At 41.4% G+C, this 25,956-nt stretch overlaps 2 protein-coding genes across 13 annotated transcripts in view; one reads left to right on the top strand and one right to left on the bottom strand.

The window, feature by feature from the left end:
- The window catches only part of DCAF1 (DDB1 and CUL4 associated factor 1), a 73,265-nt gene extending 50,388 nt beyond the window's left edge, over positions 1-22,877 (bottom strand). The window contains exons 1-6 of one of the 7 annotated variants that reach the window (XM_072941358.1): positions 22,798-22,877; positions 22,018-22,361; positions 20,739-20,821; positions 8,110-8,227; positions 2,959-3,035; positions 739-812 (exon numbers count right to left, since the gene is read on the bottom strand). In XM_072941358.1, coding sequence (XP_072797459.1) covers positions 739-812; positions 2,959-3,035; positions 8,110-8,219 — 261 coding nt within the window. In that variant the 5' untranslated portion in view covers positions 8,220-8,227; positions 20,739-20,821; positions 22,018-22,361; positions 22,798-22,877. Of the gene's footprint in view, positions 1-738; positions 813-2,958; positions 3,036-8,109; positions 8,228-14,931; positions 14,984-17,167; positions 17,294-20,738; positions 20,822-21,410; positions 21,953-22,017; positions 22,764-22,797 lie in introns of those variants that run through there. The other 6 variants (XM_072941361.1, XM_072941360.1, XM_072941362.1 and 3 more) reach the window with 6 other exon arrangements.
- Positions 16,676-25,956, top strand: part of RAD54L2 (RAD54 like 2) — a 107,246-nt gene continuing 97,965 nt past the window's right edge. For 2 of the 6 annotated variants that reach the window (XM_072941368.1, XM_072941371.1), the window contains exon 1: positions 22,078-22,271. The gene's annotated coding sequence lies outside the window, so the exon portion shown is untranslated. Of the gene's footprint in view, positions 16,831-16,933; positions 17,057-17,477; positions 17,609-17,934; positions 18,068-22,077; positions 22,272-23,033; positions 23,144-23,380; positions 23,840-25,956 lie in introns of those variants that run through there. The other 4 variants (XM_072941364.1, XM_072941365.1, XM_072941369.1 and 1 more) reach the window with 4 other exon arrangements.

Consider the following 25,956-nt stretch of genomic DNA (forward strand, 5'->3'; position numbering starts at 1 on the left):
TTTTTCATGCTTAATTTCATTCAAAGATTACAAAAACATTTTAAGGTAAGAACTGTCAGCCTTATTTTATAGATCAGGGAAATAAAGCTTGGAGAAAATAAAGCTGGAAGAAGCTTAAGTTGCCTAAAGATCAAACTGTGAATGAACAATGGAGCTGCACTTCAAGCCAAAACATGGACCCCAAAGCCCATGCTCTCAAGCATTATGCTATTCCACATCCAAAAACAAACCTAACAGCCACAATGTACTGAACAATTACTATGTTCAGGAGCTGTAAGTAATACATATATATTTTCCCCCCTCATTTACTCAACAGACTTAAGTAAGGCACCTTTCTCTCCCTCCACATACCCAATGCACACACCGATACTGTCAGTGCAGAATCATGCTGCACACAACACTCATTTTTCTATTCAGGAACCCAGGAGGACTCCTATATCTCCAAACTCAAAATCATCTTGCCCCAGAATGAGCACAGATGCCTTGGGAACCCTCGCCAATATTCAACTGAACAAACTACACACCAAAGAGAAAAAACCCTGGCCACAACCAGGACTTTGGTAATAAAGACGTCCATGATTACTCTTATTTAATTGAACCAATACCAAATTTAAAAATCTACCCAATCTATTCCCAACTTTGGAAAGGGTTCAGGAGAAAGCAAACTATTTACAAAAAAAACAATAAAAGTATAGCATCTGGTGATGATCTCTGGAGAAAAGTAATAAGCAAACCTACTGCATTCATGAAATCATCATTCTTGAAGAGTATTCTCAGCAAGTGGCCCAGCATACACTCTGGATCAGCTCGACCTACCAAAAGAAGAGGGGAGGAACAAACAAAGGAATGAGTAAGTCATCCCAGTCAAGCAATTTAGACCTCTGGAAAGGCACCTGGGTTGTTCAAGTGTTTTTAAAAGGTCAGCAAAAATAAATAGAAACAAAAGATTCTTTTGATGAATTAGATTTCATAAGAAACATTTTTTAAAATCAAGTGACAATAAAAAATTTGAGACGCTGCTCTCTAACCTTCCCATTATCCAGCATTTGCCTACACATCAATGACAAATCAAATAAATGAGCACTAGACCCAGACCAGCATCACTAAGAGTATACAAAGTCTACAAAAGAATCATATGGGGGCCTAAGAGACAGAAAAACCCCAATTTCCCAGCCAGAGAAAGGAAGGAAGCACAGCTTCTTTTTGATGGGTGGCCTGGAGAAGACAGGCTCCAAGCCCAATCTCTCTTTCAACTATAATGCCAACAGCAGCAGAGATGTGTCCTCAAACCTGTAATGACACCCCAGGTTTGGGGGAGGAGGGGAATCCCACCAAGAAATCACCAATTCTAAAGATATAGTAACATTGGCCATTTTAACTTCTGAGCTCCTGCGGAAAGAGAGGAGGCCAGGAACCCAGGATTTACTCAACACATAGCCTAAAAGTAAAAGAATTAGTTAATGGTCGGGAAAATTCTTGGTTTGCTTTTAAAACAGATACCATACATTTAATTTTCATTTCAGAGTGACAAATTTAGTCAAAGGATACAAGTTAGGATGAAGAAAAGATGTAAACTGCTGATAAAGTTTTTACCAAGCTGTAATGAATATTCCAAATTCACAAAAACAGAAGTTAGAGAACGATATTATAAAAACAAATGAGGATATCAGATTACCTAACTTTCTCTGTTTATAAATGATAAAACTGAGACCTTCATTTTTATTAACAGAAATTATGCCTAATGACAAATATTGCTTAACATAAGAAGTAGGGAGGAAAAAAACTGTCTTTAAATTTCTACTGAAAAAAGGCAGATCATTCTGACTTTCCTTTCTTACTTGTTACTATTTCATCCTTTCCAAGGCAATGCACTAAGCGTAATTATCTTTTAATTCTTTTCATAACCCCGTGAATTAACTTCATTTCTTATTTCATATTCACTTTCATATTTCTTCATGCTATGATTGCCTTACTGACGATGTGACTTACACAGGTAAATAGTTCTCAAAATCACAAGTAGGGATGTCTAGCACAAGAGCAGCAGGTAATGTCACATAAACAAAGGACACTCAGTCTGAAATGCATAGCTTATTCAGATTTGAGAATAAAAGTCCAAGAAATAGAAATAAACTCTGGAATATTCAGGTAAATATACAATGCTTTTATTTTTATAGGTCCCACTCTTTCTATTTCTCCACATACAAAATTTCAGACTCTTGACTCATAAAGAACTGCTCTGGCTTTATAAAGAGAAAGTTTATATGCAGTGTGGGCCCATTCCACTTAAGCTTTGTCCCCTTATAATCTACCTTAGAGAAAACATAAAATGGCAGTCTCAAGTCCCATATAGTTCTATATTATAGCAAATTCCATGCCGAAGCAGGCTCGGTTGTCATGGCTCTAATTAAATTAGCCCAAAATAAAAACACATTAATATAGATGGCATATATTAGCTACTGAGACACTAAAATAGTCATCAAGAAGTCTGTTTATTATTCAAGGTTCCAAGTATCAATTTTATAACTAAACGCAAGGCACTGAATGCATTCTCAACCACATTTCCCCATTAGTAAAAGGATAATTACCACTGTTAGAAAGACAAAGGCACAGAGGATAACATTTTTTGGTTTAAAAGTCAAAGAGGGAAGATATTTTTCTCTTTTTAAATCTTTGTAATCATATCAACCGAATCAATAAGGTATACTTAATACAATTTAGTTTCTTCAAGTTATAACTAACTTTTTGGTAACTCCTTTTTGATACATAAATATTTAAAATACTTCAGTTTTTCCAGGAATTTATTTTTCCTCACTGCCCCTGCCTTGAGCAATATTTTAACAAGTAAAAGGTCTTAAAACTTAGCATGAAAGATGTTATTTCAATTGAAAAATAGTCCCTATATTAAGCAATTTTTTGGTATGAAAATTAGAGCCAGGTTTAAGAGAACACAGGTCTCACCAGGATGTCGATCATCAAATGGGTCTGGATCCCCCTTACGATATTCTTCAGTTTCTTTTTCAATTAATTCAGACATCCTAGCACAAAGGGAAGACAGGATCAATTCTAGACAAGCATACAGAAAAAAAAGTACCACCATCTGCAATAATCAATTCAACAGTCAAGACACAAAATAAAAGCAAAAAGTCAGAAAAAGGGTATTTTCCTGACGAACATAAAGATCTATACATCATCTTATAAAACAATTTCCACTCCCAAATTCATCCTTCTCTCCAACTCTGTCTCAAAAAAAAAAAAAACTACCACCCCCTCAGAAACCAAAAACCTAGGAGTCATCATTAAAGCCTTCCTTTTCTCATCCCCCACAACAGAAATTTCTTATGAGCTCTACCTACAAAGTATCTCCTGACTTCAATCATTTCTTTAACTCCTGACCATTCCTACCTTTGTCCAGACCAACTTTATCAATTTCCTGGACTATGTGCAATAGACTTTCCCCTGGTCTCCTTGTTTCTTGCTTCTATGCTTAACCTGACACAATTCATCTCCAACCTCCAATGACTCACTACAACAACTTGAATTAAACCCAAGCACTGCCATGGTTTACACTGGCTTTTGTCTGCATCTCTGACCATTCTACTCCTGCACTCTTCCTTTATTAAAGCTGCAGCCACATGGCCTTCCCTACTCTTCAGAGTCCAAATTCATAACTGCTTCAGGGCTTTTCTAGGTTACCTCAGCCTATAACATTCTTCCACGCACTCAAGCTCCCATCCCCGCCCCAAGCAACAACTCATCTGCCTTTTCTCACTAAAGATCATTTTTCCTGTTTTAGAATTTCACATAAATGGAATCATATATACTCTTTTTATGTCCGACCTTTTTTTTATCCATTTTATTTTTTTCATGTTATTTGGGGGGGGGGTAATTAGGTTTATTTATTTATTTTAATGGAGGTACTGGGGATTGAACCCAGGACCCCATTCATGCTAAGCCCAAACTCTCCCACTAAACTATACCCTCTCCCTTACGTCTGGCTTCTTTCACGCAGCACATTGAGTCATCCATGTTGCTGCATGTATCAATTGTTCTTTTATATTCACACATTTTTTGGAAATAAGAAAAATCACTTATTGAGTACCCTAAGCAATACTGACATTTTAACCTATTACAATGACAATCAAATACAAGGCTATCATGCTCTCCAGTATTCAGCATGCTCTGTTCCTACTCAAACTCTCCTATGTGCTTTATTTCCATAAAACCATACTTCCTAGTCTTAAGGATAAAGCTCCCTACAAATTCTTGCCCACTTTGGTATATTTTTCTCCATCAATCTTCAACAGTATTTCTACCTTTTCTACCTTTCCCCCTAAACCTGAAAATTCTCTTTGCCACAAAGGGTAACCAAACAAAACATACTTTAAATTACGTATTATAAGATCTACTAGTATCTCAGCAGAAACTAGGCAATATAGCATAGCAGAAGTTAAAAACATGGATCCTGGAGTCAGATAGCCAAAGTTCAAGTCATACCTCTTCCACTGTTTGTGACTTTGGTCAAGTTACTTAACCTCTCTGCGCCTAATCTGTAAAATGAGGGTAACAGTCTCTATCTTATAGTTTCCCTGAGGTTTAAGTTAATATATGTACTTTGCTTAGAACAGAGCTTGATATCTCAGAGCTATTTAGGTATTGTTCCTATGAAAACTGGGAATCAAAAACAAATAGAAAACCAATTAATTAAAGGTAGATATTGACTGAGATAGGGCAGGAAGGAGACATCTGGAGGTGGTACTCATGTTTTGTAACTTGATTTGGGTGATGATTTCACAAGTAAAGAATCCATAAAGCAGAGCACTATATAGTATATACAGTCACTCCTCGGTATCTGCAGGAAATTGGTTCCAGGACCCCCCCAGGGATACCAAAATCCTTGGAAACTCAAGTCCCTTATATACAATGTCACAGTACCACACTGGCCCTCCACATCCACAGATTCAAGCAACCATGGATCAACTACAAGTTGTATCTCAATAATATAAAAAAAAAAAACCCACAGAACCCGGGTTAAGCTCATATAGCTTGGCCCAATGCCAGTCCCTTTTCACAGAATCAAGTCAAAATACTTGATTATAATAAAACAACATAAAGAATAAAAAGTCAATTAAAGTTATAAACAGTTGTGTATTTTTCTTAGGAAAATGGCCAAAAAGATAATTAAAAACAGTAGTCAATAAAAGAGTAGGTAGGCCTGAAATTCATTTGCTTTCATGGAATACAACAAAACACCCAAATCCATAGCCAGCTGGGGAAGGGGGGGAAGGGGTGACAGATGTGAAGGTACTTGAGGAAATATCCAGTGAACAGACCCACAATTTGGAGGATGGTAGCAGCTGCCCCTCTCTAAAACAAACTATACTTTACTCATCCTACTATCTCTTAAAGTCTCCATCTAACCTTGAAGATCTTTTTAAGAGCCTGTTCCATACAACGTTATCTTCCATTTCTACTTTATATTAACCCTCCACTCTGGTGAGGCCCATTTCTTCACTACCACAAAAACATGTCCCAGTTCATTCTTCCCTGGATGCCTTTTTCAGTCACATTTTCACTTTTCCTAGAAAACTCTGTCTCTGCATATCATCAAGCTATATTCTACCAACTTTCAAGTCCTTGTTCCAAGGAATCTTTACCACAGCCTATAACTGGAAAGCCCACCAGAAATGGAGTTAAAACCCAGTATCCTAACTTTAGCTTTCCATTGCCCTACTACGTAGTCTTTTGCAAGTAGCTCTGAGGATGACTACCTTTTAACAATGTAGCTCTCAGTGATATTTTTAGTGACAAATGAGGAACCCAGGGTTCAGAGAAGTGTCTCCTACAGTTCTGACACACAAAACGTCCTCAAACATTTGTTGAATAAAAAAACTGACTCATTCAAATCTTTCCATTCTCTTAGCCCCTGCAGTATTTACAAACCACACTGCCCAATCTAGCACTTCATTATATACTACTTGTACAACTGTGCATTGTTTTGTATCCATTGGTTGCCTCCCATATAGTTATCTCCTTGAAGACAAAGCCCCTCTATTTTAGGCTTTGCACTGCTGAATACCATAGCATAATTACAAAGTTCAGGGTCAAATATGATAATGAACATGAAATAATTCTGAAAATAAAACTGACTATTTTTAGGGTGCATGCTCAATATTTTTTGAGCAATTAAATGAATTACCACTAACATCATCATCTCCATTTATGACTCTCTCCTCCTTTCAGTTACATCAATCAATAATCCACATGTTAACTGCACAATACTTAAGATTCTTTAATTCACTGTGGTTGCATTTCAAGTAGCTTGTGATTAGTAGTTCTTAATTTCCAGTGCCTCTATAAATGATAATCCACTTTTCACCAGTCAGCAATAACTCTTTTCCTAAAAAAAAAACTGTAACTTCACATGTTCCCCATGTATCAAGAGCAGTTATGAACAAAGCATTTATCCCTATTTAAATGTTTATAAGATCAGAGTTCTCTTTATCCCTAAAAATAGATCACTGCATAAACAAAAAGGTTTTTCTCCACTGCTATGATATCAAAGATTAGATGTTAAAGTTCCCCTCCAGTGACCTCCTGCTTAGAAAAACCATGGGCATCCCTACCTAGCCTTTATTTTTCACTTTCTCTCCTTCTTAACACATTCATTCGATACAATTATGTCACACACAGCTTATTATGTACCAGGCATGGGGCAAGTCATTGTCTGAGGAGACACCAATAAAAAGGAGTAGTACCTGCCTTCAAAAAGCTTACAATTTAATGAGGAGACACATGTAAAAAGATAATTATAGTACAATGTGGTAATTAAAATGGGAGGGATTATAATATTTATATTCAAATGACAGGAGTAATTTAAAGAAAAAAAGGCGGAAGAGGCGGGTGAAGGGAGGGCCCAAACCTAGCAGGGACATTAAAATCAGAAAAGGTTTCACAGACATGATTTTTTTTTCCCCCTGCCATCCCTTTTACCCACTGGAACCATAAGTTTGCTCTCTATGTCTGTGAGACAGACATGATTTTTTAACTGCTTTCTGAAAGGACTAGAGCTTGCCAGGCAGATGTACCAAGAAAAAGCATTTCAGGCCAAAGAAACAGCAAATGTAAAGGCACATAGATGCTGGAAAACATGGTACTATTCCTTACTGAAGGAGAACAACACGATGAAGCAGGAAAAGGAAGTTAAGGGCAAATCACAAATGGCATCATAGGCCACTCTGAAAAATTTACACTTCATTCTGTAGGAAAAGGGAGCCAGAGAAGAATAATGAGCAGAGGTATGACAATCAGATTTGTGTATGAGAAAGAGGAATCCTTCAGCAAAGGAGATGATGTATTAGAAGCGGTAAATTGGAGACAGAGGGAAAATGCACACTGCCTAATGGGCCAGTCAAGACATGATCAATACCTAATGAAGCAAGTAGTAATGAGAATGAGGAAGAAGAGCGGGTAGAAATCCTCAAGGAATATCGCTTCTCGGCCTTTTGGCTAAGATCAAGTGTAGAAATCCTCAAGGATTAGAGACTAAGTTGTGCTAGTAGAGGAATACGCTGGGGAGAATGGTTTTCAGTTTTTAGTTTAAAACCATTTACATCAAGCAGGGAGTATAAAAGCACAAGCGGTGAATGACAAGGGAGGTAGGATAAAGATGATAAGCTCTATTTTGGACAAGGTATGTTTCAGGTGTCTATAGAATAACCAAGTAAAGATGTATACACCAAGCAGCTGAGAAATGGGTCTGAAATTTTTAAAAAGAGGGGTCTGAAGTAGAAATAGAGATTTGAAAGTTAACATGAGAATAATTTTTTAAATCATGGACAGAGAGAAAACTATCTAGGTAGAATATTTAGGATGAAGACAAAAGAGAATCACAACAACACCTTGGGGCTAAAACACTGGCAGAAGAACCTAGAAAGGAGAATGATGACAAAGGGACTGAGAGGAAGGTAAGAAATTTTAAAAGCTTCAATAAGTAGAGTAAGAAAGACTAGCTCTGACAGGGAGAAAATGGATTTAGAATTCACAAAGTGAAAATATTCTATACTATTTTCCAATTTCTTCTTAAAAAAAAAAAACCTTAATTGTTCATACCTGGTAAGGATAGGTACCATGTCCTGCCCACTGCCATGTTCCTTTTCCCACTGCTCCAGCAGGGTAGTGAGCTCAGCTTTCGAGTCCACATGTACCGCTACTGTAGTCATGGCTTGGCCTAAGGAAGCAGAAAAAAAAAAAAGAGAGAGAGAGAGAAACAAATGAACACAGGCAAATAAACCTGTCACACTTCCTACAAAAGGAAAAGTAAGGAGGGAGAAAAAAAGGGATGAGCAAGTAAGGGAAAGAATTAAAAGCAAAGGAAACTTAACCCTTGGACCCTGTAGATAATTTTATTCATTGCACAGTAGAAAAGCAGGGATTGGGAGCCCAGATACTTATTAAGTCATGATGAACAAGTCTTTTTACCTCTCTCAACTTCAGTTTGTTCACTGTCAAATGACAGGGAACTAGATCATAATCATGATTCTTAACCTTTCTAGATAAGGAATCCCTCTGAGAAGTGGGCAAAACCTATGGTCCCTTTCTCCCCTCAAAAATGCACATACGGGTACCCCCACATTTCAAAAGTTCACTTTATGCCCACTTTGCTTTTATGAAAGATCTACATTAGTATATGTTTTTGCTAAACCAAAGGAATCTGAAGAGGATTTTTGCTTTTATGAAAAAAAGCAAAAAGCAAAAAAAGCATTCAGCATGTTTTGCAGCAAACCATTATAAAGGCAGTGTGCACCCCAAGCACTGAGAGTGGCACCTCCAAGCTCCTTCCACAGGAACTACACTCAGCATCAAGCTGCCATAGCTTCGAACCGCTGTGAGCATCTGTGCTTTATCTCAATTTATTTTGTGTATCTGTTAGCAAGATATGTTCTAGGGTAACTGCTTCTTCACTTTACATCATTTCAGCTTAGGAAAAGTTTCACAGGAACACTCTACAACCTGCACCTTCATACCAAACAAACAATAATCCCACGTCTAGATCTTGAGGTCCAAATCTTTGAGGCCACAATTTTTTTTTAAAATACAGAATGCAGCCAAAAACTACTCCCAAAAATATTTTGTTCTTATAAGTCTTTGGGGGGAAAGCTCTATGAAAGATAAACAACACAACTCTGTTAATTAACAAAAGATCAAGTACTGAAGTAGATATCATTACCAGCATGAAAGTTGGGAAGGAATATTATAAACCCATTTGTCTTCAAAACTCCTAACCTGTCTCACAACTGGCCTCCTGGAAGAAAGATAAGAGACTGGAGAAAGGCAGAAAAAGTGCTGGGTTGAGTGATCAGCCCGGGATATAGAAGGACAGGGAGGTGAGACAGGCTTTAAAGAAGCCGCGTAAGACATCCACACGGGGAAGAGAGGTTTATAAGGGACTCCAAGCGGGATAAATGAGACCTGAATGTTTAGATGGTTCAAAGATCAACTTTGCCAAAGTAGTCTTCAGATCAAAATGTCAGATCCTGTCATGCAAAGTATGTATTTTCACAGAAATAGCAACCATTCCACAAAAAGTTTCACACCAGAAAGGGATTACTAGCTGACCTAGGATTATTGGTCATTCTTCTAAAGATATCTACCATAAGACCAAATAAATAAATAAAAGATGATACTACCAACTCTGTAAATTTTAAATACTTATGTTTTATACAGTTAAGACAATTTTAATGGTTGAGAGTGATTCATGTCACCTGGGCTACCCCTAACTCCAAAGGAGAAAAAATATTTCCAAAACAAAAAAATTAAAAGGCTTCTTTTCCGCAAAGAATTCACATTTTCAGTCTTTCTAAACAAAGTCATAAAAAAGAAATACTACAGATGTAACAAATTAATATGGACTTCTGACCTTACCTTGAGAAAACCCAGGCTGTAATTTTGACTGCAATCAATTTTGACTAATCTACATTTTAAAAAATTTATTTGGAATAAAACTTCAAAACTTATTTGGAATAATTATAGATTTACTAAAAAGTTGCAAGGATAGTTAAGAGAATTCCCATATACCCCTCACCTACTTCAGGTTCCTCTAATGTTATCATCTCATTTTATAGTGGTATGGTGTCAAAATTAAAAAACCAAACCTTGGTACATTATCATTAACTACACTCCAGACTTGATTCATATTTCACTAGTTTCTCCATTCATGTCCTTTTCCTGTTCCAAGATCTCATCCAGGATAGATCACATTTAGTTGTCATGTCTCCCTACTGTTCTCTGGTCTATGACCGTTTTTGAGTCTTCTCTTTTTCTTCATGACCTTGACAATCTTGAAAAGAGTGGGGCAATAATTTAATCAATTTTTCGGCAGTAAAATTTTATGCAGAAGTGAAAGATCTAGAGACTGGGCGAAGTAGTAACATAAGGTAACAGCAAAATTAATCTCCTAAAACACATCCTAAAAGTGCAAGAGAGAGAGAGAGACAGAGAGAGACGGCTTTACTGGTGAATTCCATCAAATATTTAAAGAATTAACATCAATCCTGGGGACTAGGCGTAGCTCAATGGTAGAGTCCATGTTTAGCATGCACCAGGTCCTGGGTTCAATCCCCAGTACCTCCATTAAAAAAAAAAAAAATCCTCAAATTCTTCCAAAAAACTGAAGAGAGACACTTCCTAACTTTTTGCATGAGGCCAGCATTACCCTGATACCAAAGACGACATCACAAGAAAACTATAAACCAATATGCTTTATGAAAATAGATGCAAAAATCAACAAAATACTAGGAAGATGAATAAAGTAGTATATTAAGAGGTTTATATACCATGACCAAGAGGGATTTACCCCAGGAATACAAGGGTGGTATGACTTCCGAAAATCAATTAATGTAATACAATACATTAATTGAATAAAGGGGGAAAATGATCATCTGACTGATACAGAAAAACCATCTGACAAAATTCAACACCCTTTCAACATTCAGTAAACTGGGAACAGAGGAGAACTTCCTCAATATGATAAAGGGCATTAAAAAAAAAAAAAACAGCCAACATTATACTGAATGGTGGAAGACTGAAAGCTTTCCCCTTAAAATCAGAAACAAGACAAGGATGCCTGCTTTTACCACTTAAACACTGTACTGGAGTTCCAGTCAGAGCATTTGGACAAGAAAAAGAAAAGGCATCCAAGGTGGAAAGGAAAAAATAAAATTATCTTTATTCACAGATGACATGACCCTATAATAAATCCTAACAAATCTACAAAAAAAACTATTGGAATTAATAAACAAATTAGCAAGTTACAGGGTACAAGATTAACATACAAAAATTAGTTGTATTGCTATACACTAGCAATAAATAATCCAAATATGAACTTAAGAAAACAATTTCACTTAAAATAGCACTAAAAAGAATAAAATATTAAGGAATAAATTTAACCCAAAAAGGCACCAGACTTCCATACTGAAAACTACAGAACACTGCTGTAGAAGACCTAAATAAATGGAAAGACATCTTATGTTCATGGATTAGAAGACTTAATATTGTTAAGATGGCAATATCCTCCAAAGCAATTAACCATCAATACAATCCCTACCAAAAACCTAATGACCTTTTCTGAATTAATGAAAACATCAATCCTCAAATTTATATGTAATTGCAAGGGACCCTGAATAGCCAGAACAATCTTAAATAAGAAGAAAGTTGGAGAATTCACACTTCTGATTTCAAAACTACAAAGTACAGCAATCAAAGCAGTGTACTACTCACAGCAAAGGAAACCATCAACAATATGAAAAGACCACCTGCAGAATGGGAGAAAGTATTTGCAAATGATGTGACTGACAAAGGATTAATATCTGAAATATACAAACAGCTCATACAACTCAATACCAAAAATCCACAAACAACCCAGTCAAAAAATAGGCAGAAGGCCTAAATAGGCATTTCTCCAAAAAGACATGCAGGTGGCCAATAGGCACATGAAAAAATGCTCAACATCGCTAATCATTAGAGAAATGCAAACTAAAACCACAATAAGGTATAACCTCACACCAGTCAGAATGTCTATCATGAAAAAGCCTATAAATAATAAATGCTGGAGAGGATGTGGAGAAAAAGAGAACCATTGTACCCTGTTGGTTGGAATGGAAGTTGGTGCAGCCACTATGGAAAATAGTACAGAGGTTCCTTAAAAAAACAAAAATAGAACTACCATATAATCCAGCAATCCTACTCCTGGGCATATGTCTGGCAAAGACAAAAACTCTAATTTAAAAAGACACATGCACCCCAATGCTCACAGCAACACTATTTACAATAGTCAAGACATGGAAACAACCCAAGTGCCCATCCACAGATGACTGGCTCAAGAAGATGTGATGTACATATGCAGTGGAGTATTACTCAGCCATAAAGAGAAATATTGTCATTTGCAGCAACATGGGTGGACCTATAGAATATCATACTAAGTGAATTAAGTCAGACAGAGAAAGAATTATCACTTTTTTGTGGAATCTGAAAATATATATATAACTTGACTCTATATATACAAAATAGAAGCAGACTCACAGACATAGGAAACAAACTTATGGTTACCAATGTGGAAAGGGAGATGGAGGAGGACTAAATTAGGAGTATGGGATTAACAGATACAAAACACTACATGTAAGATAGACACAATATGAATTTACTGTATGGCACAGGAAACTATATTCAATCTTATAACAACCTATAATGGAAAATAATCTGAAAAAAATTCACAAATATAACTAAATCATTTTGCTGTATACCTGAAACTAACACGATATTGTAAATCTACTATACTTCAGTCAAAAAATAAAAATCAAATCAAAAAAAAAAAAAACAAATAGTGTAGTACTGGCATAAAAAAAGACATATATACAAATACAAAAGAATGGAGAGTTCAGAAATAAAATCTTACATTTATGGTCAACTGATATTCAACAAGTAGGCCAGACCAAGACCAGTCAACAGGGAAAGAATTTTTTGAGAAACCATTATGTTTCAATAAATTGTGCTGAAACAACTGGATATCCACATACAAAAGAATTAAGTTGGATCCTTGCCTCACATCACATACAAAAATTAATTCAAAATGGATCAAAGACTTCAATGTAAGAACTTAAACTACAAAATTCTTAAGAGGGAAATATAGGGGCAAATCTTCATGACTTTGAAATTGGCAAGGAATTTTCATCTGATATCAATAGCATAAGCCACAAATGAATAAATTAATTTCAACATTTAAAACTTTGTGCATCAAAGTACATTATCAAGAAAGTGAAACGACAACCCACAGAATGGGAGAAAATATTTGCAAATCACCTACCTGATAAAGATCTAGTATCATTATAATAAATAAAGAACTCCTACAACTCAACAGAAAACCCTGATTCAAAAATGGACAAAGGACTTGAATAGACATTTCTCCAAAGAAGATATACAAAGGGCCAACAAGTACATGAAAAGATGTTCAACATCATTAGCCATTAGGGAAATGAAAACCAAAACTACAATGAGATACCAATCATACCTACTAGGATGACCATAACCAAAAAATCAGAAAATAACGAGCACTGGCAAGGATGTGGAGAAACTGGAATGTATACTGCTGATGGGAATGAAAACTGACATAGCAGTTATAGAAAACAGTTCGGTAGCTCCTCAAACAGTTTAAAAAAAAAAAAAGTTAAACATAGAATTACCATATGACCCAGCAATTCCACTCCAAGGTATATACCCAAAAGAACTGAAAACAAATATTGAAACAAATACTTGTACACAAATGTTCAAAGCAACATATTCACAATAGCCAAATGGTGGAAACAACCCCAAATGTTCACCAACAGATGAATGGATAAACAAAATATGGTTATATTCATACAATGCAATGTTATTCAGCCATAAAAAGAAATGAAGTAATGATATGTGTTATAGCTGTGGATGAACCTTTAAAACAATGTTAAGTGAAAAAAGTCAGACATAAAAGGTCACACATCGTGTGATTCTATTTATATGAAACATCCACAATGGGTAAATATACACTAAAGCTGCCTAGTGGTTACCAGGGGCATGGGGGAGGGGGAAATAGGGAATGACTACTTAATGGATATGGGGTTTCCTTTCGGGGTGATGAAAATGTCTGGGAACTAAAAGAGGTAATGGTTGCACAACACTGTTAATCTACTAAGTGCAAATGAATTGTGCACTTTAAAACAGTTAATGGTTAATTTATGATATATATATTTTACCAAATTTTTTCATAAATGGGGGAAAAAAGGTCCAGGAGGGAATGCCTCCTGGATAACTTAAGCAATCAGCCCAGTAGAGCACATAAGGCAAAATTTAAAGGAAAAACAACCTCTAGTAAAGGTCAACTTAAGAGCATTAAAATAACATTTTAGAGTCCAATTTAGGAACACATATGTACTTTTGGTAGCATTTTCAAAATTAATTATGCCTAAGAATAATTATAACTTTGGGACTAATCACTTGCCCAGGGAAAATATAAATTTATAATAGACTAAAATAGTAACATCAATGATAATTCATTCTACTATTAATGAAAGACTATTAACAAAATGCAAAAGGTGTAGTCATCTTGTTATGGACACCATGGTGAAGGGGCATTATTCAATTCACCATGTTTCAAAGTGAGTTCTTTAAGACGTATACAGAATTTATGGCCTGTCTAAAAGTGATACAATAGTTACCCATCAGTGAATATTAGTATGAGATATACACTTAGTTAAGTAATTTACTTACATTACTCTGAATTTTCATAACCACCCTGTCCTTTTCTAACAGATGAGAAAAGGGGCTCAGGAAGGTTTCCAAGACTAATCAATTGGTACTTGGTAGAAAAGGGTTTCAAGCATTCAAATCCCAACTCTGCCAACATACCTGTGAGATCTTGGTCAAGTTATTTAACTTCTCCAAATCTCTATTTCCTTATCTGTAAAATGGAAATGGCTGTTGTGAGGGTTAAAAGATAAGACTGCCCATACAATGTAAGAACATAAAGCCCTACAAAAAAATATGTAGAAAATCCTTATCCTAAAGGATGCTTGCCAAACTATTTAGGAGTGCTATGTCTGCAACTTATTTCCAAATAGTTCCACAAAACAAATATACACATCTACCTATTAAGAGAAAATACGGCAAAATATTAACAATTGTTGAATCTGGATGGATAAACAAGTATTCATTTTACTATTCTTTCAACTTTAGTATGCTTGAATTTTTTTCCTAATTAAAAAGTAGGGAAAAAACTACAAAGCATTTCCTTTCCTAATGTGGACCAACTCTGAATATGTTGTCAAGTGAGAAAAGCAAAGCATGTGTGTGTCTCTGGAAGAATACATAAGAAGTGGATATATTTATCACCTTTGTGGCAGGTAACTGACTTTCTCAGGGATAAAGGTAGGAGAAAGATTTTTCTTAACCACATGTTATTACCCTCGCTCTACCACTTTTCTACCATTTTGATATCTTTTGTAACTTTTGAATTAAACCATAAAATCAGTGCTCTTCTAATACACAATACTGAATGGCCTATTGGTCAGAAAGTATCCCAATGCCTAAAAAAAAGTTCACTTTAAGGATAGGTCCTGTAAGGCTACAATCCTGAAACAAAGTCTGTAAGCATTCCTGTTTATTTGGAGAAAAGAAAAAGAAAACGGGGGGGTGGGGGAGACCCAAGCTTGGAGCTTCAAGTAAAATTTACCCAGTAATAGTATAACATTTGAGATTACATATAACAATAACCTATTACTGTCCATGACCATGACAAAAACGTCAGAACACTGGTAACAAACCGACTTCAAACACTTCAAACATGTGGCTCATTCTACCAGATTGCTCCTCTATTAAGTTTAACTACTGTACAACAGGTAGAATAGTAAGACACTGAGCTCGAGTAGTTACTCGAGAGACTTTGAGCATAAAAGGATTTCCTTTATAGTCTCCAAATTCTGTATCTATTATCTTCTTAACAACGAAAAATATATCACCACTCGAAAATGGGTAATGTTACATTCAAAACCCAAATCTTAACAGCATCAAGCAGAGAAATACCAAACCGACTCCCAGAGTCTAAATATACAAGCTTATATAAATCTCAAAAATAAACTCCAGTAAAGTGGGACAAGAAAATTAAAGGATAACACTATCAACGAACCTCTTACTTCGTACATTAATTAAGCGTTTAGAACAGGAAGATGCTAATAATTAAAGCGCGTAAACTAATTAAAAGGCTTCACTGAAAAGATAGGAGTAAGTAAAAACTGAGGCCAACGTGACACGGACAAGGACGAGTCATCTGGGACTCAAAAAGAACTCCTACAAACACTTCAGAACTACTTCAACACAAGCGAAACCCAAGCGCTAACACTGCAATAAGAGGAAGTGAGACGCAAACCGTCTAAGAAGAGAATAGTGAGTTAAGCAAATGCCTGACACTCAGTTAAAAACGACTATAACACCAGAAATAGGCTCCTGGGAAGCTTGGTGGGCATTCCTAGGTTTGGCTCCAAACTGTAGGACTCGCACATCTCTCCCACTCCTCCCCTCCACCATGAGGGTGGGAGGAGAGCCCGGAAAGCTCCGCCCCCTTGCCCCGTCCAAGAGCCGGGCGGGTGCAGGAGGTGGTGGCACGAGGCTGAGGGAGGGGAGAGCCCGCCCAGGTGACTAGTGCTGGAGGCGGAGACACAATACGAGAAAGGAAGGGGGCCGCGGTACGGAAGGGAAGATGGAGCCCCCCAGCCCGTACGGAAGAAGACTGGTAGGATTGGAAGGAAAAAGGTGATGAGGGGAATGAGAAGCGCCCCTCCTCCAGGGAGGGGCGGGCACACCCTTGCCCCCCACTCCGGGCGGAAGAGTTACTCTCGGGAAGCTTCTTTTGCAGACTAGAGGAAAAACGTGGAGGCCCCGCCCCTGGGCCAAAAATCTAGAAGAGGAAAAGTGCTGTCAGACCTGGACCAAGCCTCCTCGGCAGGCCCGGCCCGCCCCCTCCCCGCCGGCGGCCCAGGCAGGTGCCGCCCCTCCCCCAGCCCGGCGCCCACTCTCCCGCCGGCCCGGCCACGCGCCCCATCTCCTCGCGCCCCTCCCAGAGAGCCGTCTCCCTCCCTTTCCAACTCACCTTTCCGGGCGGCTCCGCCGCTCCCCCCCTGACCCCGCCAGCGGCCACAGTTCACACACACCGCCTCAGGTCCCGCACTCTGTCCCTCACTCACACACAGCGCGACCACGGCTCCAGAGCGGCCCACATATTATGCGTCACTCGCGTGCTACGTCCCCCATGCGCACGCGCACGCGTCCCCCGACTTGGCGCGAGGCTCGCTGGCAGGAGGCGGGAGGAAAACGCCAGGGCGAGCAGAGGAATATCGACGAGCGCCGAAGCCGCCTGGGAAATGAAGTTCCTCTTCTAGGAGCGGGGCCCGCCCGTCTGGATTGGCGCATGGGCACTTTGCCCTGCGCGTTGACTTCTGGGGTTTGTAGTTTTTAGCGAACTGCTAGGTACTCATTGGCTGCCTAGGAAGGCGGAAGCGGAAAGTGAAAGACCGGATTCCCCCAAGCCAAGGTTGTATACCTTTCAGTACCTTATTCTGCTTTGTTTGATAGGGGAGAGCCGTTGTTTTATTTTTTTCATTTGTCCCATTATTCCTAGAACATACCAGGGTCTAAGAAAATATTTCTCAAAGAATATGAGAAATCACAGCACTCATTATACAGACGCTCTGGGTTTTTTTTTTTTTTTTTTGGTATTTCTGCTTAAGACTTAGCCCGTAGGATCAATAAATATTTATCCCAAGTATTATATGTGAGGCAGGGGAAAGGGGGGGGAGGCCATAGATTAAGGCTGAGCTGACCTCAGAAGTCAGCTAATTTAGTTCTTTTATTTTGCAGCTGGAAAAAGTTAGACCCGGAAAGAGTGAATGACTTGAATATCGCAACCAATCAGCAGCAGAACCAGAACGACTCCTGACTCTGACTGAGGGACCCCTTTTTGGAGATATGAAAGATAAACGTGACTCCACAGGTGAGCAGAATCTCTCCCCAACAAGATCCTACCCAGTCTTCGCCTCTGGGAGTCCTGAGCAAGTTTCTGTGTATTTCTATGGAGTCCTCATACTCAGCGCTTCCACATGGGGAACATGAGACCCAAAAAGCCTGCTGTCATGCTCAGGTTCCATAGCTAATAAGAAGCCAGCTAGTAAGTAAAGTAAGTCAGACAGAGAAAGACAAATACTGGAAGATATCACACAAGGAATCTAAAAAACTACAGCAAACTAGTGAATGTAACAGAGAAGAAACAGACTCACGGATGTAGAGAAGGTACTAGTGGTTACCAGTGGGGAGAGGGAAGGGAGGGGCAAAATGAAGGTGGAGGATTAAGAAGTACAAAGTATCAGGTATAAAATAAGCTACAAGGATGTACTTACAACATGAAGAATATAGCCAATATTTTATAATAACTATAAATAGAGTGTAACCTTTAAAAATTGTGAATTACTATATTGTATACCTGTAACATAAAATATTGTACATCAACTATACTTCAATTTTTAAAATATGATATTGTGAAATAAATACATAAATTTTAAAAAAACCCTGGTGAATGAAGAAGATACACACACACACACACACACACACACACACGCACATACACACGCACATACAAAATGGAATATTACTCAGCTATTGAAAGGAAATTTTGCTGTTTGGAACAACGTGGATGGACTTGGAGGTTATTACGCTAAGTGAAATAAGTCAGACAAATACTGTATGGTATCACTTACATGTGGAATCTGAAAAATACAACAAACTAGTGGATATAAAAGAAAAAAAAATAATCTAGGTCGAACCTAGATGCTAGGTCTCTTAGTTCTGTTTCCCATCAGACCCCATTCCCCTCTTTCCAGAAAGGAGACCTCCTTCCTTTACTTAAACGTGTAACTTGCAGCAGCTATTCAGGCCCAAAATTCTAGAATGTTGGGTAGCAGCATCACAGACATGTCACCTCTCTGAAACCCTTTCATCTGCCACAACACACAGCTCTCTTCTCTGTGCTTCTGGGACTTTGCTTCTATCAGTAATGGCCACTACCATTTTCTTTGGCTTTATAGCTCTGAGCCAGATATTTTACCCATTTTTCATACAACCCTCACTACCATCCCACAGGGTAGGTACACTTGGCCACGTATACAGATAAGAAATCTGAGCCCAGATTGGTAGCCCAAGGAATGGGGCCCAGGTTCATGGGCCCAAAGGCTGGACTCTTAACTTTCCGACACCAGTCTTCCAGCACTCCCTAGGCCATGAACCAAAAATGCATGAGGATGGAGCATTCAAGCCTTAGACACCTTCCCTCTGTCCATCATCTAGCCAGTGTGGTGCTGACTTCTCCACTAGCTGGGGTCCTGAAAGGCAGAGAGCCCTTGTGGGAACCCAGGGTCCAGCTCACCTGCTCCTGGCATATCCTCAGCCTGCCACCAGATAGCACTGCTTTCCTTAAGAAAATCAGCCTGGGGCCCTGAGTAAATGATGGGAATAAGGGGCATCCCGGAGGGCCTTTGGAGAAGCCAGGGCCTGGGAGACTGGGGAAGCAGAGCAGGAGCTATGCAGGGCCTATCTAGCAACTGCTCCCCCTAGAATCTCTGTTTTATAATGCCTGCAGCCCCCCTACTTCTGCCATCACCCCCTGTACACACACAGCCACACACTTGCAGGCACTCCAAGACTCCCACTCTGGGAAGAGGAAAAGACTGCACTCGGGTTTTCCAGGTTGCACATACATTTCATGCCTGTTCACTGACACATTTCACAGGCCAGGCATGCATTCCAGAGACACAGCATGCACACCTATGCATTGGCACCAGTCCTCACAGTCAACACTTTCACAACTAAGTACATGCAAGCAGAAGGCCACAGATAAGTTAGGCCCACACACCCAGCTTGGTCTGGCACATCCACCTGAATCATTGGAGAGAGAGTCCTTGGCCTCTTTGGAAGAACATTTCTGGACTCTGTCTCCCGCTGTTCTGCCTGTGCCCACCTCCCCAAGTGATACGCCTCAGAAAAGCAGCCACCATCCAAAAGGGCAAGAAGTCATGCCTGCAGAGCTGCCCTGTGGCAGAAGAAAGGCAAGAGCAGCCCTTCTTTGGCCCCAGCACCAAGGGCTACAGAGTTAGGCTTACTCGAGTCTGTCCCCGTCCCCAAGCATGCACAACCCCTCGGGTAGGAAAATCAGTAGCATCAAGTCCTCTGGCCTTCAGGATGCTCCTCCCCTCTCTACTGTCTCCCCCATCATCCCCCTCTTCCCTTTTCTGCACCCCTTCTCTATCACTTACTTCCAGGCTCACCGGACCCAAGTGCTTCCATCAGCCCATCCCCACCCTGGTGCCACACAACTCTTGTGCCTTCTCCTGTCCTGTTCCCACTATGCTGTTGGCTACTGCTACTGCAAATGTCCAGGGGTCACAGGAGCCACCAAGGAGAGGCCCCAGGATGCTAGGCTCTGGGGACCCCAGCCTGGACAAAGAGGGAATTCTAATCATTCACTTGTTGCCCTCCTCCTTCCTGGGAGCCCCTCAAGCCCCGTAGAAATATGGAATACTACCTCCATTACCCAAGAGTTGTGCTAAGCAGCCACCCTATATGACTACATCCATGTCCACCATTCTCATTTCACAGAGGAACTGAGGGTCTACCTAGTCCAGTGGCCACAGACGCTGCAGTCTCCAGAAGTCAGTCCCAACCTCGTGCTCCCACAGACACGACTTCAGAGAGGGACCTAAGACCCAAAGGGGAAATGAAGGCATGACTTCGTCCCCAGCTCCTTCCCAACTCCCATGTACCAGGGCCCCAGCCAGAATGAGGAGCCCCCAGAAGAGTCCCATGCAATATTTAGGGCATACTTATATTTTTAAATTACTGTTCATTTGAAATGAAAATTAAACCGGACATTCTATATTTTATCTGGCAACCACTGAGGACCACTGCTCAGCCACAGACCCCAAGGACTCCCCTCAGTAGCCCCCAGGGCCTCACTTAGTTCATCTGCAAAATAGAAGCAAATCAGAACAGCTACCTCCCAATGGGTCTCGTTAAAGATTAGACAGGCCAAGCAGTCAAGGCTCCCTTATCCAAAAGCTGATGATGTGGGTGATATCAGGCTCAAATTCCACCCTCCTCCACTTCTCTCTTTAACCCTATCACTGATGGTTGAGGATGAGAAAATAGCTTCTTTTCCTCTTTCTTGGGAAGAGTGTGCAGAAAGAGACAAGTCAACAACTGAATTCAGCTTTGGAGGCAGACAAATCTGCGTCGTAACACTGATGCTCCCATTTCCCAGTTGTGAGACCCTGGAATAATTACTTTACCTCTTGAGCTTGTTTCTCCAGCTAGAAAATGGGAATCACATGCCTCCTTTCTAGCACTGCCGCGAGGACTAAATGTCATCATGCTTGTAAGTGCTTCGCTTGCGGCCTGGCACGTGGGAGGTACTAGCTAAGTGATGGCTATTCCTATGGTGAATATTCTTGGTCTGTGGCTGTCCCTGCTACCATTCTTCAGGACCGCCTCAGCCCTGGCTGATGTCTCTTTTCCCCCCGTACTCCGGCCTGCTGGAAGAGCTCAAGCTTTCCTCATCAAAATGAGAAACGAGCTCCTTACGAGAAAAATCCTAGGGCACATTTTCAGACATCCTGGGAAGTAGTGGAGTAACCACTCTTAGGGATCATCTGTCCACTCTCTGTCCCAGCAAAGAACTGAGAACCGAGTGGGTCATAGGGTGGATTGAAGAGGATGTGCTCTTAGGTCTCCTCAGGCCTGCAAAGGCTACCATCAATCAAGAGTGAGGGCTGTCAAGGCCAAGGAGCCCCTTGGATGTGAAGCCAGACATGTCACCTTCCCCAAACCAGCCCCTCGGCTCTGCCTCCCTGCTGAGATGAAGCCTACATCTGGAACCCTTGCCCAGAGCACACTCACCTCTTTCCCTGGGGTCCTCTGGCAGGATGGTGATGTCACAATCAAAGTAGAAGCCAGAAGGGATGGTCAGAAATGGTATCCCCTGAGCCACCCTTACAATGAATCTGCCCAGCACAGAGAGGGACTGTGGCAGGAAAACGGCTGAACTCTGCTCTCCAGATACCCCTGGGACCTGTCAGATCCCAGAGCCTGGCTGCCAGTTATCCTCCTTGCTGACTCCTGGGGCCTTGACTTTCCCAGAAGCTATGCTCCAGGTAAGAGTTTGAGGTTGGAGAACAGGTGCAGAGAAGGTAAGGGGAAAGCACCCTCAGCCTCTTTTGCCTCAGGTTCCTAGAATCATAAATCTTTCCAGGAAGAAACAACAGTGGTGCCAGCATTAGAGAGAGAAGCCCTTGAATTTTTATAATGACTGTTTCTGGCCACAGGACAGGATTCAGGGGCCTGACCCATTTGATGGCACTCTGGGATGCTGGAGCAGACCCTGATGAGGACTCAGATCAGATAAAGCTTCTCCCTCCAACAGTTCCTTCACTTTGAAAGGCCTCAAGGGGAATGACTTGTTTAATGGGAGGAGGCTGGTCTGACCCCTATTTCAGAGGTCAGAGACCCACCATCAGCACCTAAATGAATCACTTCCTGCCCCACCCCCAAATATGGCTGCAATGGGCCTGGACGTTGAAGAGATATTGCCAGATATAGCCAGGAGTACCCAGCTAGGCCTGGGCCTGAAGTCATCAATGGGAGGAGTTTCTAAGTGTGGAGGGTGTCCTGGGCTCTTACTATGAGGCAGTTCCTCTTCTTTCCCTCAGAGGTAGGGGTGACTTGCCATGAAAAGTCACATGATGTTCCTGGGGGGAGCCCCTCTAGGCCCAACTCCTGCTTCACTAGGCCCAAACTTGTCACAGGATAGCCTTTTGTGAAGTCACAAAGCTGGCTGACTCCCCACAGGACCAGGGGCTGGGACAACCAGGGACTAGTGAGTATGACTAGTATGAGGGGGACAGAAGGCTCCAGAAGTGACCTTTGGACTCTGGAGAGGGGCCTGCAGGGACTCAGGTTGTAGGGGGTGAAGGGCTCTGTTGGAGACCTGGGGAAGAAGATGGTTTCTCAGGTCCTAGTCAGGGAGGTAAGAAAAGTAGGGCCTGGGTCTGTGGTCTTTGGCTATGGGTCTGTCTCTGGAGACCCAGGGGGAGAGGGAAAAAGGGGGCTCTGCCCCAAATGAGTACTGTAGAGGTCCTGATCACTGATGTTCTGGGTGTCCCATGACAAAGAGAGGTTAAGACCTCTAAGCAGGAACCAGCTCTTCCCCTCAGCTCAATCCATTCATCATCATCTACTGATCGAATATTCCACATGCTTCTAGAACAAGCATATGTGGCCAAATCCTGCTGCACTGATAAGCAGCCTTGACGGCCTTGGGGCGTATTTACCTGTTGGACTGCTCAGAAGAGGAAGCATATCAGAAGAAATGGCCCAGAGTTTACTGTCTCCAGAGTGTAGAGATTCTCACCTCCAGAGGAGCCAACCCAGGGGAGAAACAGGAGGGAAGAGAAAGCTTCACTACATAAAATGTGGAAAGTCAGCCGCTATTGCGAAGTTAAGGATTCCTGTGCCTGGCTGTGGCCCTGTGTCCCTTGCACTGAGGAGGATGCAGCCCACAGTGGAGATGACAGGCCCTGTCCTCAAGGGCCCACAGTCTAGGGACTGAGTGACCGTGCCCAGCTGCCTCTGTTAAAGAGAAGGCTAATGTCCCAGGAAATGGTGGTCAGTCTGGAATCCAGGAGACCCACCTCCCAGGCCAAAGCCCTACATTTCCCTGAAGGTAAAAAGAGATTAGAATCTTGAGAGCTTTTGACAGTTGAGCCAAGTCAGCCTCACACTGCCTGTCAGGGTCAGCAAGTCTGGGTCAGCAGGTCTGGGTCTTAGGGTCACTCATTCTTTTGAGAGTGGCTGTCCCTCATGTGAGTCCTCTCCTGGCCATGTGTGTTGCTGCATTCAGGCCATGCCTCCGGAGAGAACCTCCTGCTTTCTGCTCCATGCATGCTGTGGGGACAGGCCTGGCCTGAGGGATAAGTGACTAGAGGGGAACTCTGGACAAGTTTCCCCTTCCATCTCTCATAAGTTTACTAAATCTATGGTTTTCAAATTTTGTTAGCATTATTTTACTGCAAAATCTTTTTCCCCCTTGTACACCTGCTCATTAAATAGATAAAGGAGCCACGTTGGGAGTTGCAGGACACTGTTTGGCAGCATTCCTACAAATCCTGAGGAACCCCCTAGGGTTCCAAGAAACTCAGTTTGAAAACCACATGCTACATGGCTTCTAGGCCCTTCCAGATTTGGCCTGCCATGCATCTGTGACTTCAAAGCCCAGGCTTTATGGAGGATGAGAACAGGCCAAGGAACTGCATGTTTAGTAGCCACCTCAGAGCTCTGCCCCGAGTACCTTCCCCCACCACTTCCAGTTCCTGGTTCTGACAACTTATTTACAACTTCTAGTGCATCCTCTCACCTGGCTCTCTGCTCCCAACTTTGTTTCTCTCTTGCAGGCTCTAAAATCAGCATCCAAGGCTCTGGGGCCCGAAGCCCACATAGGCCTTCTAAGTTAGGGGCACAACAAGCACCTTTCTGTACCTGAGCTCAGTAGGCAAGAAACGGGAGACTGTCTTCCTTCAGGTTACATTCAGTTTTGCTGGACTCTCTTCTGAGACCCTTGTAGCCTCTGGAATTGTCCTTTTCCTCTTTTGAATATGGGATGTCTTTGATTTCGTGGGGCTGGTAGCCTCACCTAGGAGCCAGAAAACGCCCAGAACAAACCCTGTCCTCCTCATTTCTTTTCCCCTAAGATGCAAAGCAGAGAAGACTCGGGCGAATGGGCTCCTCATCCCACAAGCCAGGGCAGGACTGGATTTCAGAGACTTTTCATCCAGAGTTTCCTTAAGAAGCATCATGGCCTTGGCTACTCCAAGGAGAACAAATTCAGCAGAGGAGAGTAGTGGTGCTGTGAACCTTGTTACAGAGAAAACAACTACACTGTAGCTGAAAGTAAAGGTTGCTCTGCCTTTATAGCTGGAGAGGCAGGGCCAGGAAGTGCAGACACTCCCTAGAACCCCGCATGGTGAAGGAAGTAGCAAGGCTTTTCAGGAACTGACAGGATCCAATGAGGTTCCCAGCCCAGCACATCTGAATCACCTGTGGAGCTTTTATGACCAACCAGGGCCATGACCCTTTTCCAGACCAATCAAGTCAGTATCTCTGCAGATGGGGTACAGCCATCATTGTTTTCCAAAGCTCCCCAGGTGACTAGTTCACAGCCCAGGGCAGAGAACCCACAGCCTAAGAGGAAAGATTAGCATTAAACAGAATGTAGGCATACATAATGGTCTTCACCCTGAGGTGAGGGCTAGAGGCTTGAAATCCTGGGGGCCGAGTCAGCTGGGCCCCGCTGTTACTCGAAGCCATGGGACCCCCTCTTACCCACCCACCTACACACTCACCCACCTGCCACATATACACCAGAGCACTATTTTGGGGAAAACGGGCCAGAAGGCTCAAGGACCCAGCCGCAGGGAAGAAGAGCATGCCACTCCAGTTTAGAATCTCCACTGCCCCTCTCTTGCTTTACGGCCCTAACAGCCCTTCTGAGTGTCAATCCTCATCGGTGAAATGGGGCAATACTGCCTACTTTGAGGTGGTTCCAAGGAAGCACCCAGTTCACAGGAAGAGCTCTAGAGATGGGGCTGTTAGCAGCAGCAGCACAAACTCAATCTGTCAGCACAGGCAGGGCCCTAGTGATCACCTGGCCAACTCCGTAGGTTTTTTGCATGAAAATCTCAAGGTCTAGAGGGGAGAAATTTTTGCAGGCCACGCAGCCAACCAGAGCCTGAATCTCCCTGCATCCAGGCAGCTTCGCATCACAGTGGTCTTCCCATGTGAGGC

Source organism: Vicugna pacos, chromosome 17, assembly GCF_048564905.1.
Source record: "Vicugna pacos chromosome 17, VicPac4, whole genome shotgun sequence".
In the NCBI taxonomy this organism is placed as follows: domain Eukaryota; kingdom Metazoa; phylum Chordata; class Mammalia; order Artiodactyla; family Camelidae; genus Vicugna; species Vicugna pacos.